We start from the raw sequence: 15,817 nt of genomic DNA on the forward strand, positions 1-15,817 counted from the left end.
TATATGCCAACAAACTGGACAGCCTAGAAGAAACCAATAAATTGCTAGAAACATACAGCCTACCAAGACTGAATCACTAAGAAATAGAAAATAGGAATGGACCCAATACTAATAAGACAGAATCCACAGGACCAACCAGTTGACTTTACTGTACCACATTTTTATTTCTTTTTTTTTCTTTTTTCTTTTTTTCTTTTTTGTTTTAGAGAGAGGGCATAGGCATGGGGAGGGGCAGAGGGAGAAGCAGGCCCCCTACTGAGCAAGGAGCCCAGTGCATGACTCAATCATGGGATCATTACCTGAGCTCAAAGTAGATGCTTAACCAACTGAGCCACCCAGCATCCTGATGATGACTTTTTAGAGGCACCACCAAAACTACAGTCCCCCAGTGTCCCCCTAGGACTTGATTCTAGGACCCTGAGATGATGACCTAAGCTAAAGGCAGACAGCCAACAAAATGAGCCACGCAGGCATCCCTCTACCACACTTTCAAAGAATTCATGCCAGTCCTCCTCAAACTCTTCCAATAAGTAGAAGAAGAAGAAGCTCATTTTCACAAAGCCAGCATTACCCTGACAGGAAAACCAGATAAGGACACTACAAGAAAAACTATAGGCCAGCATCCCTGATAAAGATGCAAAATTTTTCCAAAATATTAACAAACCAGATTCTACAGCACATTAAATTCCCATACACTGTGATTAAGTGGGAGTCATCCCTGGGAGATAAGGAGGGTTCAACATACGCAAGGCAATAAATGTGATGCATCACATTAATGAACAAAAATACAAATCCTATGAGTATTTAAATAGATATGCAGAAAGAGCTTTTGACAATATTCAATATCTATTCATGATTTTTTTTAAAAAACTCAACAAATTAGGTAAAAAGGGAATACCTTAACATAATAAAGTCGTAGATTTATTTCTTGGCTCTTAACCCTTCCATTGGTCTATAGGTCTATTGTATATTTGAAAGTTACTAAGAAAGTAAATCGTAAGTTTTCATTACAAGGAAAAAATTTTAAAACTGTGAATGATGGATGTTAACTATCATGGTAACCTTTGCACAGCGTCTGCATGCATCACGATGTATGTGTTTGCAATTTCAACTTACACAATGTTATTTGTCAGTTATAGCAATATAACTGGAAAAAAGTGGTTAAATGCCAAATGTCAATAGATGTCTAGAATTGTCGAAGTATGTTTAAACTTAGAATTGGAAATTCATACAGCATTTCGTGTTTCCCTTAAGTATTTACACAGTATTTCTCCTATGCTTTGATTTTAGAATTACCAGACATTTATAAAAATTCTGTTGCAGAGGTCGAACATATTTAATAGTCAGAAACACTGCTCTGTTGCTCTATCTAGTTGTTTTTATATGTCCAACTTTTTGTGGTTTGTAATACTTGTGACTAATATTTCCCTTAGGGTAAGACTTTTGAAATGATAAGAACTGTGTTAGAAGTTACTGGACAGGGTACCCTCATTTCACAGTTGAAATAATTCATCCACATGAGCAAGACGGTCTAGGGTGGTAGTTAAGAGCAGGAACTCAGGCCAGGGTGCTGACTCTGCCTTGAACCAGCTGTTTGTGAATCTGGGGCAAATTATTTTTTACTTAATCTCTGGCCCCATTTCCCTCCTGCTGAATGGGTATAAATATATAGAATTCACCTCCTCATGTATTAGCAGGATTAGATGAGTTAACATATGTACGATGTGTATATATTTATCATTTCTCCTGCTTTAATGTGTGGTGTATATTAGAACTATTTTGATTGCCCCTCAAGTGTTGGTCTTAAGAGGAACAATATTGTGGGGCAGGGGGTGGTTTGGATCCATACCAAGGTATTAGAAATTTCTGATGCTTTAAAAATGCTACTTTTTAAAGTTTTGATTGAGAGGGAAAAAAAAAACAAGACTAAAGCTTCCTAACTCCCTATCAGAATTACAATTCCCTCCTTCTTATGCTCTTCACCCACCAGCTTGTTGGTTGACACAATGGAGCCCATTAGGTAAGGCTCCCCACTCCAGCGCCCTCCCCTCCACCATAGTCAGCATTGTGCCACTCAAGCTCTTTGAGATGGTTCAGTCTTCATCCCCGCTGTGAACTGTGACTGTAATGTGAATTTTTTTTTCCCCTCAGATAATACAGCAAACACACCAAGTAGTAGAAACTGAGCAAAACAAAGAAATTGAGAAATGGAAAAGACTTGCCCAGTTGAAGAATCGGGAATTGGACAAGTTCCGCACAGAATTAGACTCTATACTAGATGTTCTTCGAGAGCTGCACCGGCAGGGGGTGGTTGTGCCTGTGGCTTTTGCAGATGAAGTGAGTGCACCATAGTATTACTAGAAGCTGGCATTTCCCAGGACCTCCTGTAAAGGCCTGAAGATGGAGGGTGAATGGGACTGTGCCGCTCTCAGAAGGCGGCTTTTGAAAACAAGTGTTCCAGTGTGTGTCCAGGAAGGAAACAATGCAAAAGCAACATTTCACATTAAATTGCCCTAAATCAGTAAGGAAAAATATCAATGCTGTATTTTACTGAAAATCATTAACCAAGCACATGTTAAGTAATTTATGGGCAAGTCCCTTTGTGTCAGATGATTAGAATGAGTGATATTAGTTGTAAAGGGTCTTAACTTGTGGTCTAGATGTGGAAAGAAAAAAATTGTTCATATTCTGCCATTTTTGACTAAGTGTGTATTCTGAATCGTTGATGCCGGAAAAACAGCTCCTCTTTCTCCTGGAAACTTAGAGAAGAATGTGAGCATGGAGGTTTGGACAGTCACAGCGGCAGTCCCCTGAGTAGCAGAGCTTCTGCAGTAACTGACAAGAATTAGAACTTTGTACAGCAAACAGTGAAGGCTCCATGTTCTCCTAGACTGCCACTTCTTACTTCTGAGTGCCTCAGGTTTGCACCTGATACAAGGTGCAAAATATACTTCACATGTAATAGGGAAATTTGATTTCTTCATTGTTTTAATATTCTATGCCTCTGTGTCTTAAATACTAGTCCTTTTTTATAAGTCTTAGATTATAAATGGAATATAACATCTTTATTTAAAAAGTAATATATGTTCATTAGAAAAAATGAAAAGCATGCATGAAAGTAGCCAGATTGTTATTTTTTTACAATCCCCATTTCCAAAAGCAGATTGTGTATAAAATATTGGTAAGTTCAAGCGGTAGCCACCTTGTTTTTAAGCATTCTAGCCCTGTGCTGTCCTGTAGGAGTATAATATGAGGCACATGTAATTTTCAGTTTTCCTATAGCCGCATTTAAAAAGATAAGAGGCAAATTAAATTAATTTGGTTAATTTATATCATCTAATTATCTAAAATGGCAATATAAAACTTGAGTTCTGCATTTTTTTCCATTCTTAGTCTCCAAAATCTGGTGTTTTACATTTATAGCACAACTTGATTTGCACTAGCCACATTCCAAGTGCTCAGGACCATATGACATTAAGTGCAATTCTGAAATAATAATAAAGGGTGAAAGACTGTAAAAGACAGGTGAAACAGATCTTGGTGAAATTATGGATAGCAAAAGTGAAATGTGGAAATTAAGTATAAGGAATTCAATTAATGTCTTAATGTTCAACATTTTTTATGTCCTTTTCTTTAAGAGGGTGGAAAAAGCATTAATTAAAAGGAGCTATTTTTTATGTGAAAGAATTTTAAGTTATAACAAACTATTTTGGTTATTAAATTGAGTGTACTTTTGTGTATTTTTTATCTGAAAACCTATTAATTTATTGCTACACCCATCCCTCCCTTTTGACTGTCCATTAGCCATTCGTTACAAGCAAAAACGTGGTTGATTCTGAAACACCAAATATTTGGTGGTTGATACAAACATCAAATATTCTATTAATATCAAAAAAATACATCCTATTTTGATGAGGATTCTGTATTCTCTTTTGGAATAAGCAGTGCCACATACCAGGTGTTCGATGCTGTTTACAGAGTAAAGTTCCCTAAGTATAAGAATTATTAGTTACAACTATAAACCTCAGGAAACATACTCCATTCCTTAGTCATTGTCCTGAGGGTCTAGGATGAGAACAGAGATGGACAGCACTTAGGCTATCTTGAATAGGAAGGCTTTTTTTTTTTTTTTTTTTTTTTTTTTTTAAGACTTGAGAGCTGGGGGAATGGTCAGAGGAGGAGGGAGAAGCAGACACCCCACTGAGCACAGAACCTGACACAGAGCTCCATCCCAGATGCTTAACTGACTACTGAGCCACCCAGACATTCCTTGAATAGGAAGGCTTTCATGAAGTTCCAAAAATTATCAGTCCCTTCCTACCAATTCCATCCCCCTCACAATGTTATAAGGCACCTGAATCCAAGGGCAAGAACCTTTTCAGGGTAAAGTGCTTGCTGTTGACAAGCAGAGAGACTTCTGATTCGGTCTGTTACTCTGAACCATAACCACATCAACCCACCAAACTTGCAAATTACAGGCTTCAGTATTAGGGTCCCATTCTGTATTACAAATATCCTAGATTTGTGACTAAATGCCAAGATGGTGAAAACACCTCTTTTCCCCACCCATACTACTAAGGACTAATTAGGTCAGATCCACAGGAACATGATGTAACAGACATAATCTCAGAATAAGACACTTTACAGTTACCTAGCTATTCATGCTATCCTGCTTTGAATAGCTCCTTAGCAATTAATGGTGAGAAGAGTGAAGTTTGAAAATTTTCCAAACTTCCCAAGTGACTGTAATTTTATTTTGGTATTCAGACCCATGAATTAGAGCCTTCCTCTCCAGTTTCTGTAGAAAAGTCTAAAATGAAAAGCACATGGATTCTTTCTCAACACTTGTCCAGCCCTAATTAGTCTATTTATGCCCCTGTAGTCTAAACCATAGTAGGTCCATTTGTCTCCAGGTTTGCTGAAAGCTTCAATCACAACCACATAAATAATACAAATGGAAACGTATTTCCCACCCACACTCACTTTGTAGGATTGTTAAATGTTTGAAGAGTGGTGTCAGAGGGGAAACTACTCTCTAGAAGGAAGGGAAGCATTAAGTTTCATCAGAACAAAATGAATCATTAGTAAATTCAGGAACAAGAGGAGCGGACAAAAAAAAAAAAAAAAAATAGGGCAATTGTACCAGGTAAGCCTCCCTGGAGCACAAAAGCAGAGAGGCAAGAACATAGCAGGAGTCTGACCCAGTGGAGCTACTCCCATTGAGCCTTCCCTGCACTTGAACCCTTAATGGTGGCCTGCCAGTGGGCCCCACCTCAGGGTACTGATATGACAATTAGAAAATCCTGATGCAGGGGACAGAAAATAGACATGTTTGGTGGTAGGGTGGGTGGTTTTAACTCACCCCAGCTGCTGGCAGTAAGTGTAAATAACCACACATTTGCACGCCCAGGTCTTACCTGTTCAGCTCATTATTATGGTCACCTGCAAGGAGCCCTCATAAGAGCCACCAGATGCTCATTCCCGGTTTGGGATCAGACCCTTCACAGCAGCACAGTCCCTCATACATCGTATCAGTACATTAATTGCCTTCTTTTGTCCCTTGACCTTCATCTACAAATCCAACCCTCTCTTCCCTCTAAGGCTCTGAGCCTAGATCTACACTCCACGACTCCCGATATAACAGGGTAACAACTGGGCCTGCTTCTCTCCACCTTTTCTCTCTCCTGAGTGCCAGCCCCCCTATTCCCATTTCCTGCTGGAATTACCCATTGTCCTCAAAGTATTTAGCATGTTTGAAACCAGCTGTCCAATCCCCTGTTTCAGCATTTCGCCCAGACAGTTCTAAACTTTAAGCATTCTCAAATGTCAGTTTGGGGTGCGTTAAATTACCAAAGACTGGGCGGCTTAAACAACGAAGGCTCATTTCTCACTGTTCTGGAGGCTGGGGAGTCCAAGATCAAGGTGGGCACGAGACGGTTTGCTTCCTGACCTGAAGCAGTCAGTCTGCTTGGATCCTCACAAGGTAGAAAACAGAGAAGCAAGCTCTCGTGGGACTTCTTATAAGCGCCCTAATCTCATTCATGATGACGCCACCCTTACCCCACCTCACCTAATCCCAATGACCTCCCAAAGGCCCGATCTCCTAGTACCAGCACACCGAGGGGCTGGGTTTCAACATACGCATTCTAAGGAGACACGAACGTTTAGTCTGTACTGAAGAGTTCTCAACATGTGGTCATCCATCCTGTAGCCAGTTTCTTCAAAACAATGTTTCTATTGTCTTCTTCTATTCTAATGTCTCCTTTCATTCCCATATTGTTGGGTCCCCAAAGTTGGGTCCCTCACTAATGGGTCGTGATTAAAGGAGCGAGACTGATACAAAGCAAAGGTCAAGCAAAGTTTTATTTTGTGCCAAGCATCAAGAATCAAACCGACTATCAAACAGACTGGTCAGGGCCACCCCTTACAGAGAGGACAACCCCTCCCTGCTTCCCAGACGAACTTTTTTTTTTTTTTTTTTTTAGTTTAAAGAATAACTTTTTATTTCAGCATAACAGTATTCATGATTTTTGCACCACACCCAGTGCTCCATGCAATCTGTGCCCTCTCTAATACCCACCACCTGGTTCCCCCAACCTCCCACGCCCCACCCCCCGCCACTTCAAACCCCTCAGATTGTTTTTCAGAGTCCATAGTCTCTCATGGTTCACTCCCCTTCCAATTTCCCCCAACTCCCTTCTCCTCTCTAACTCCCCTTGCTATTTGTTATGCTCCACAAATAAGTGGAACCATATGATAATTGACTCTCTTTGCCTGACTTATTTCACTCAGCATAATCTCTTCCAGTCCTGTCCATATTGCTACAAAAGTTGGGTATTCATCCTTTCTGATGGAGGCATAATACTCCATAGTGTATATGGACCACATCTTCCTTATCCATTCATCCCGTTGAAGGGCATCTTGGTTCTTTCCACAGTTTGGCGACCGTGGCCATTGCTGCTATAAACATTGGGGTAGAGATGGCCCTTCTTTTCACTATATCTGTATCTTTGGGGTAAATACCCAGTAGTGCAATTGTAGGGTCATAGGGAAGTTCTATTTTTAATTTCTTGAGGAATCTCCACACTGTTCTCCAAAGTGGCTGCACCAACTTGCTTTCCCACCAACAGTGGAAGAGGGTTCCCCTTTCTCCACATCCCCTCCAACACATGTTGTTTCCTGTCTTGCTAATTTTGACCATTCTAACTGGTGTAAGGTGATATCTCAATGTGGTTTTAATTTGAATCTCCCTGATGGCTAGTGATGATGAACATTTTTTCATGTGTCTGATAGCCATTTGTATGTCTTCATTGGAGAAGTGTCTGTTCATATCTTCTGCCAATTTTTTGATATGATTATCTGTTTTATGTGCATTGAGTTTGAGGAGTTCTTTATAGATCCTGGATATCAACCTTTTGTCTGTATTGTCATTTGCAAATATCTTCTCCCATTCCGTGGGTTGCCTTTTTGTTTTCTTGACTATTTCCTTTGCTGTGCAGAAGCTTTTGATTTTGATGAAGTCCCAAAAGTTTATTTTCGCTTTTGTTTCCTTTGCCTTTGGAGACATATCTTGAAAGAAGTTGCTGTGGCTGATATCGAAGAGATTACTGCCTATGTTCTCCTCTAGGATTCTGATGGATTCCTGTCTCATGTTGAGGTCTTTTATCCATTTTGAGTTTATCTTTTATAGAGCAAAGGCCATGTGGTTGGGCCTGGCCACACACAGGTGGCCAATGAAGTTGTAACACAGAGAAAGCTGCACAGTCATGCTAGGTGACCAATTTAATTACAATTTACCCTAGTAGACATTTGAACCAGCCTATCACCTTGGTCAGAATTGGGACCCAAAAGGTGCCCAAAGGGCAGGGCCTATACTCCTTGGTAACTGGCAAGACAGTATGCGCCCTTCTCACTGATGGGATGTCTCCACCTGGCCTGACCCACCCTTGTATTTACCTGGGACAGGTTTTTAAATAAGTTCCCCTGGGGCGGGGGAGGGGGAGGCAGGGTCAATTTAAGTTTTACAACAAAATGGCAGTTCAGCCAGGGTGGGGCCGCTCTGGCTAAATAGTCCCTTACAGTATCTCCCACCACTGACCCGGTCATCATTTTACTCCTTCCTTTTCTTGTAGAGGTTTAATTGACGCCTCTGCCCCTGTGCTCTCCTCAATCCAAATAGCCTGCAGAACAGCAATGCCAGATAGTTCTTCCTGAAACTCTCCTTCATGCATGCATACCTGCTTCCTGCTTCAGCCAGTTGTTTTTCAGATGTAAATGTTAGAATCCTTACCCTAAGCCTCCAAGGCACTCCTCACTCTGACCCAGCCTTCCTCTCCACACTCCATCCCAGACTACTCTCTCACACAAATACTACCTATGCTAGCCTCCTGTGCCTGCAATTCCCACAATTACCACAAACTAATGGCTTAAAACAACACAGATTTATCATCTTCCCGTTCTGTAGATCAGAGGTCCAACACAGTTCTCATTGAGCTAAAATCAAGGTATCAGCAGCGCTGCATTCCTTCTGGAGTCTCGGAAGGAGGAAAAGTTTCCTTGCTTTTTCCAGCCTTTCATTCTCCTTTTCAACTTCTATTCCTTAGCTTTGCCCCCCTCCCTTCATCCTCACAGAACCTTGCATCTCTCTGAGCGTTCTTCCCTACCACTGACTCAAAACTCAGCTGGAAGACATTCTCTGCTTTTAAGGACCCTTAAGATTAGATTGGTCCTGGACAATCCAGGATGCTCTTCCCATTTCCATTTCAGGATCCTTAACAATATCTGCAAAGTCCCTTTTGGCATGTACAGGACATGTACGCCCCCTAGGTGGCTACCTTGCAGGGAGATGGTTAGCGGAGAGCGTGATTCTGCCTACCACACTCCTCTCATTCAAACCCATCTCCTAATCTAACCATGCCACATATGCTAACACCTTGGCTTATGTCCTCCTTTTTATTTGACCATCCTGTCCCGCACCACATCCTTTGCTCACTACACCAGGTTTTCAAGACCACATTCTTCTCTAAACTGAACATATATTGGCTTCTGATGCCTGGTTATATTTCTTACTGTATACACACACATACACTCACATATATACCTCCCTGTTCAACTCTTTATTTTCCTAGGATCTCCTGGGGAAATCAGTTCCATGATGACAGTGATACCAATGACACAAGAACTTTGATAAAGAAGGAATCATGGCAAAGCTGCCACAGAAGTAGGCTGAGAAGTAAATAATTGCCCTAGTGTTTATGGAATCTAATAGTTCATTGTTGTTGTTGTTGTTTTTAACTTTATATCACTATTTCAGATTTTAATGTGAATTTTCTTTAACTACAAGCAAAGATTCTATTTTAGGAAAAAAAAACGAAGGATTTCTATCTTCTAACAAATTGTCTACTAGCCTTTTAAACACATGATGCTTTAAGCAACATTAGTGCTGTGCCACAAATAAACAGGATTTACATAATCTCACCAGGTGTCATGAATATGGAAAGACAAAGGGAGAAAACCCAAAAAGCCATTCATAAGTGTGAATTTGAACCTCATATTGCTCACAGGAGAAACCATTTTCCAAGGTGAGGATCACAGCAATGTAATGCCTGAGTGTGATGAGAAAGCTGATTTCCCTACTCATATAATTATGCTGCTAATTTCTTAGGTACAAAAACAGTTTCCTCATTGTATTTGTGCCTAATAAGTATGGAACACTTTGGACTCTACAAAATCAGACTAAATATATCCCCATACTGCCAGATCACTGAGCTTAATTTCCCCCATAAGAAGGAGATGATTATACTCCTAGAAAAATTCTTCCTGAGAATAATGGGCTTTCAGAGGGTAAGTTCCTTGCAGTGGAAGGCTAGAGGAGAGCCAGAAGGGACCAGTGGAAATAGTGTAGGTCTGAGTCAAGGAATTGCTGACCTAGGAGCCAAAGATATCATTGATATCCCTAAAGATACGACATTCACCCAGAAGTTCAATGATGAGGGAGCATGTGAACTATAGATTAAGACACAGCTGCATAATTATCACAAGTCAACTAGAATATGTTTCAACACTCAGACAATATCCCATTGTTCTTTGAAAGTGCAGTACTGGCAATAGGAATAATGAAGCCTGAGAGAACTTAGAGATATGATTAAAAAAAAAAATTCTATATCTGTCGAACTCCTTAACAATATGCAGGAGATGAGTAGATGTCTTCTGCAGATCTCTCTTAATGTGGGGTTCACTCCTGCAAAGTCTAAAGCAAGCTTTTTTCACCAGAGAGAGGGAACAAATCAAGATTCCTGACCTGGTGGGGTTTACTAGATGGCAGGAAATTTCAGGAAAGTACACAGAGCCAAATATGAATAAAAGTGATAAGAGTTATGAAGTGTGAGTGGAGCATGGAAGAAAAAGAAATTCCTTTCACCTGGGATCTGGAAAGCTTTTTTTGGAAAATGGGGTTTTGAAGGTGTATCTTAAGTAATGGGTGAATTTTGGCAGAACGGGATATAAGAAAGAAAATTCCAAAAACTGATTCCAAATTTCATATAGAAATTCAAAGGACCCAAATAGCTACAACAACTTCAAGGAAGAAGAACAAAGTTGGAGGACTTACACTATCTGATTTCAACACTAATTATAAAGCTACAGTAATCAAGAAGTATGATTTAGTATAAAATAGGCAAATAGAACAATGCGACAGAAAAGACTACCCAGAAATAAGCCAACACACGTACATGGACAACTGATTTTTAATAAAGGTGCAAAGGCAACTGAGTAAGAAAGGTTCTTTTCAACAAATAGTGCTGAAATAATTACAAAATTTGTATAATAAATACAAAAAAAACAATTGAACTTAGATCCATACCTCACAACATACACAAAGATGAACTCAAAATGGATCATAGACCCTAATATAAAACTTCAAACTATAAAACTTATAGAAAATAAGATTAAATATTTATGACCTTAAATATTTATGACAATTTCTTTGACACAATGCCAAAACTATGACCTGTATTAAAAAGAATTGATAAATTGGACTATATCATAATAAGGAACTTCTGCTCTTCTAAGACACTATCAAGCAAATGAAAAAGACATGCTATAAGCTGAGAGAAACTATTTGCAGTTCATATATCTGATAAAGGATTTATATTCATAAGAACTCTCAAAAGTCAATAAAGATTCAAACACCCCTATTTAAGACAATGGGCCAAAGACATGAAAAGAGATTTTACCAAAGATAGAAGTTTTCAGATGGCACAAATAAATAGGAAATTTCAAGCCAGAATGGTAAGTTTGTGAGCTAATGCCATAGCACTCTGGGGGACAGGGTTTCAATGTGCATCATGAAGTGGGTTGAAATATCCTTTCAGAAAAAAGAGTTTCATACAAGATGTAGAGACCCCTTCCTGCTTTACGAGACCCTCACTGAAAGACAAGAAACTCCATACACTGACAGAGGAAAGGGATGAAGAAATCGGTTCTATCAGGGTCTCTAAGACAACAAAGGCTCTCTGAAAACATCTGAACTCCAAGCTCGTGCTTCATGTGGAGGTGGGATCCAAATTCATACTCCATTTAAGAGGCAAAAATCCCCAAGCAAAAATTCAAAAATAACATAATTCTAGATTGATCAAATTACTTAGGGCTTAAGGATAGGAACACAAACATAAACTTGTTCTCTAGGAGAATTTTTATAAAACCAGGGTGTGTGGGACAATCATAGGAAAAAAAATAATAATGAAAGGAATCTCATGCAACTGCACACACACACACACACACACACACACACACACACACATACACACACACCAGAGAACAGCTGGAAACAATTGGCAGCAAGAAGTAGCAAATCCAAAAAAACTCCAGAGTGATTAGTATTCCCAAGCCTGAAGTTATGAAACAACCTAAAAGAGAGTATAAAATGAGTATGGCTGAATCATTAAAAAATATATATATATATATATATGTATATATATATATATGTATATGTATATAAAATAGTAAATGTAATGAAACAATCAGGACCTCATGAGAAAAGAACAGATCAATTTTTTTTTTTTTTTTTGAAAGAGCCAAACAAGGGCACCAGGGTGGCTCAGTTGTTAAGCATCTGCCTTCGGCTCAGGTCATGGTCCCAGGGTCCTGGGATGGAGCCCCACATCTTGATCCATAAATTTAATTCAGTGAGTGCTTAAACAACAAATTTTAACTTTCAGTATCAAGTATGTTCATTAAAATCGAAGAATCTCTAAAATACTTTAAATAAATGTACAAATGAATCAATGTAAAAATAAAATACTTATTTAAAAAGAGAGTAAAAACAACTACACTGAAATTAAATTTTAAAAAGAGAGAGAATAAAAGCAAATGAGCCAGAATGGAACATGTAGAACAGACCAATCACAATTTTAAGTGCTTTCTATGTTTTATCACTTTAAGCTCACAAAGTTTTAGGTGGATGTTATCCCTTTTTATATATGAGGAAACAGTCTCAAATGGGTTAGGTACCCTGGTTACGACTGCACAATTACTTGCTAATTAGCAAGTAATGGAACCAAGCCCAAAAAGATTATTTCTAGACCCCACGTTCTTGACCACAGCTGTGTGAGATAAAGCAAAAGAGGAGAAAAGCAGAGCAAAGCAAATAGAAATCACAAAATAAGATGCTAGAAATAAAACATCATCCATAATCACAACATGTTTAGATGGAAGAAATGAGCAAGTTAAGAGATAGATTTACAGATTTCATCCGTTTCTCTGAAATAAAGCAAAACTAAAATTGAAAACAGATTGAAGGTTAAAAAGAATGCATAAAGAGGTCAAAAGTTAGAGACAGAAAAAAAAAAGAACAGATAAAAAGTAACCATTAGGAAGGGGACCACTCAAGCCTTCCACAGGTCCTCAATTTCTTAGAACCCAGTTTGGTCCCTCATTCGGCAGCTCTGCATCTGAACAATATATGGGATCGCCCAGAGCCTTGGGCTGTAAAGCAGATCTACAGAACAGTCCCTCCCTCCCTCCCGCCAATTTTTATGGACTGCCTACTGTGTTTCAGGCACTGGTTTACCCTTGCGGAGCCCATGTTGTAGCAGGAGGATCACAGAGAACCACAGACATGATAACCATGTAAACTGGATATACTGTAGAGAAAGAAAAACGGTGTGATCAGGGAGATGGGGGTGCTGGACAGAAACAAGGGGAATGCGGTGCCCCGTCTGGAAGGATGGCCAGCGTCAGCTGCATTCAGAACGCTGAGGAGGGGGCTCTTACTTTGCTAGGACACCAACAGAGTTCTACAAGCGGGTGACTTCAACACCAGAGATTCGTCTTGCTTCCTTCTGGAGGCTGTGAGGGGTGATCTGCTCCAGGCCTCTCTCCTTGGCTTGCACTCTCCAGATTTCTCTTCACGTTATCTTCCTCCTATGCGTGTCTCTGTGCCTGAATGTTCTGTTTTTATAAGGACACAAGTCATATTGGCTGGGGGCCCACCCTCATGACCTCATCTTAACGAATTACATCTGCAAAACCCTGTTTCCAAATAAGGTCACATTCTCAGGTTTGGGAGATTAGGACTTCAACACGTGATTTTGGCGGGTCTGGAGGGGTTACAATTTGACCCCAAACAGGGGGCACTGGAGGAGAAACTTTCAAGAGATAAGGGAGTGGGCCAGGTGGATATGTAGAGGGAGAATGTTCCAGATAGAACGGCTAGGGCAATAGGCCCCCCAGTTACAGATGAATGTCTAATGTCTTCAAGGGAGACCACTGTGGCTGGAGCAGGGTGAGTCAGGAAAAGAACAGTAGATGAGATCAGATCAGCTGGGGGATGGGGGTGGAAAGCTTTGAGGTCACTGTAGCTCTAGCTTCTTTGTGGAGTGAAACTGGAAGCCACTGCAGGTTTTTGAGCAGACTGACTTATATTTAACAGGATCAAAAATTTAAGCCTCTGTGTTGAGCATTCTCATAGGAACATTACAAAAATTAAGTTAGCACAGAGGCTGCTTAGTGCCCCAAAGAGGTCATCTGTTACTGTTTATAAGGGTGCTGGTAGTGTCCCACCCAGATTCCTTTACTAGGCTGTGTGTCATTCCCAGCTGCTAGGGGCATTGGCCCACTTGTGCTCCCTTCTCTAGAGAATGGCCCTTGGTCAAAGCAAAAGCCACCTGCTCCTGAATAGCTTGGAGCTATGAAAGGTCATGTCCTTACCTCAAGAGGGAATGATTCTGTGGTGCAATCTGTGCCTCCTGTCTGATGCAACGGATACATGGGACATTTTTGAAGAGGCTCACAGTGGATTGAGAAGATGACACCTGCTGGAACACTGTCAACCTGGGCTTTAAGGGCCAGAGAGAAGACAAGATGAACGAAGGCTGTCAGACCCCCAAAATTCTGCAGGAAACAGGTGGATAAACTACTCAATGATAAATACATTCAAGAAAAAGGAAGGATGCTTGCTCTCAACAAATGAGGGCAGATGTCCTTGAAATGAGCATGGCAAGTTATGAGTAGAAGAGTCCCCATGAAGCCAGGCACTCCAGGGCTGGGAGAGGACCAGACCCACTTTCCACAGTGACCACCCGTGCCTTCTCTGTGAAGCTCTACAACTTCTTTGGCACAGTCTAGGGGCGGGAACAGTACGCTCTGTATGGCAACCTCTTCTTTGTCTTCGCCATCCTGCTGAGCGTTGCGGCGTGCATCTCCACTCCGCTCACCTACTTCCAGTTGTCTGGGGAGGATTACCGCTGGTGGTGGCCATCTGTGTTGAGTGTTGGCTCCACTGGGCTCTTCATCTTCCTCTACTCCGTCTTCTACTATGCCCCGCACTTCAACATGTCAGGGGCGGTACAAACAGTAGAGTTTTTTTTTGGTTACTCCTTACTCACTGGTTATGTCTTCTTCCTCACGCTAGGCATCAACTCCTTTTTTTCTTCCCTAAAGTTTATCCGTTATATCTATGTTAACCTCAAGATGGACTGAGTTTTGGGTAACAAAACTATTGCTCTTTTCTCCCATTCATCACGTCCAGAGGCCCACTGATCTTTCTTACCAAAGTCTCTTCTGATTGAGTGACTGAATTGTGTGATGGCATTGTTGCCTTCCCCTTTGCTTTTTGGGCCTCCCTTCCCCTAGAGGGCCTGGAAATGACAAATCTCTATTATATGAGGAGTATATAGTTGAACACTTTAATTTGCCTGATTTTTCTTTTTACAATTATCAAAATAAAATTTATTAAGAAAAAGGAAGAAGAAGAAGAAGAAGCAAAATAAGAAGAAGAGGAGGAGGAAGAAGAAGAAGAGGAAGAAGGAGTAAGGATAATTGCAAGGACAGAGCTGCAGGCCCAAGGAGAAGCCACGAGCCACAGCGGATGATTTCCAGGACTTGCAACCGAATGGAGTCAGCCCAGTTGAATTTCAAAATTGCTTGGGATTGGTGCTCCTCCTTTTTCTTCTAGTTTTTCCCCTTTTTTCTTTCTTTCTTTTTTTCTTTTAAAGATTTTATTTATTTATTTGACAGAGATCACAAGTAGGCATAGAGGCAAACAGAGAGAGAGGAGGAAGCAGGCTCCCCGAGGAGCAGAGAGCCCGATGTGGGGCTCAATCCCAGGACTTTGGGATCATGACCTGAGCCGAAAGCAGAGGCTTTAACCTTCTGAGCCACCCAGGTGACTGCGCTGTTGTGAAGTTCTTTGTCTCTGATCTGGGAATCTCATGTCTTTTGCCAGTTTCCAAAAATCCAGGCCAGGCTAACTCAATAGTTTGCAGGAGGGGTTCAATCTTAGACCCTTTACAGTTCTCGACCTTCAGTTAATAAAAAT

The 15,817-nt window shown here is 40.6% G+C and overlaps 1 protein-coding gene across 3 annotated transcripts in view; it reads left to right on the plus strand.

Moving 5' to 3' along the window:
- Positions 1-3,740, plus strand: part of CEP162 (centrosomal protein 162) — a 101,087-nt gene extending 97,347 nt beyond the window's left edge. For all 3 annotated transcript variants that reach the window (XM_059177158.1, XM_059177160.1, XM_059177159.1), the window contains exon 27: positions 2,152-3,740. In XM_059177158.1, coding sequence (XP_059033141.1) covers positions 2,152-2,352 — 201 coding nt within the window. In that variant the 3' untranslated portion in view covers positions 2,353-3,740. The remainder of the gene's footprint in view (positions 1-2,151) is intronic.
- Positions 3,741-15,817: the final 12,077 nt, after the last annotated feature.

The sequence above is a fragment of the Mustela lutreola genome, chromosome 6 (assembly GCF_030435805.1).
Source record: "Mustela lutreola isolate mMusLut2 chromosome 6, mMusLut2.pri, whole genome shotgun sequence".
Taxonomy (NCBI): Eukaryota; Metazoa; Chordata; class Mammalia; order Carnivora; family Mustelidae; genus Mustela; species Mustela lutreola.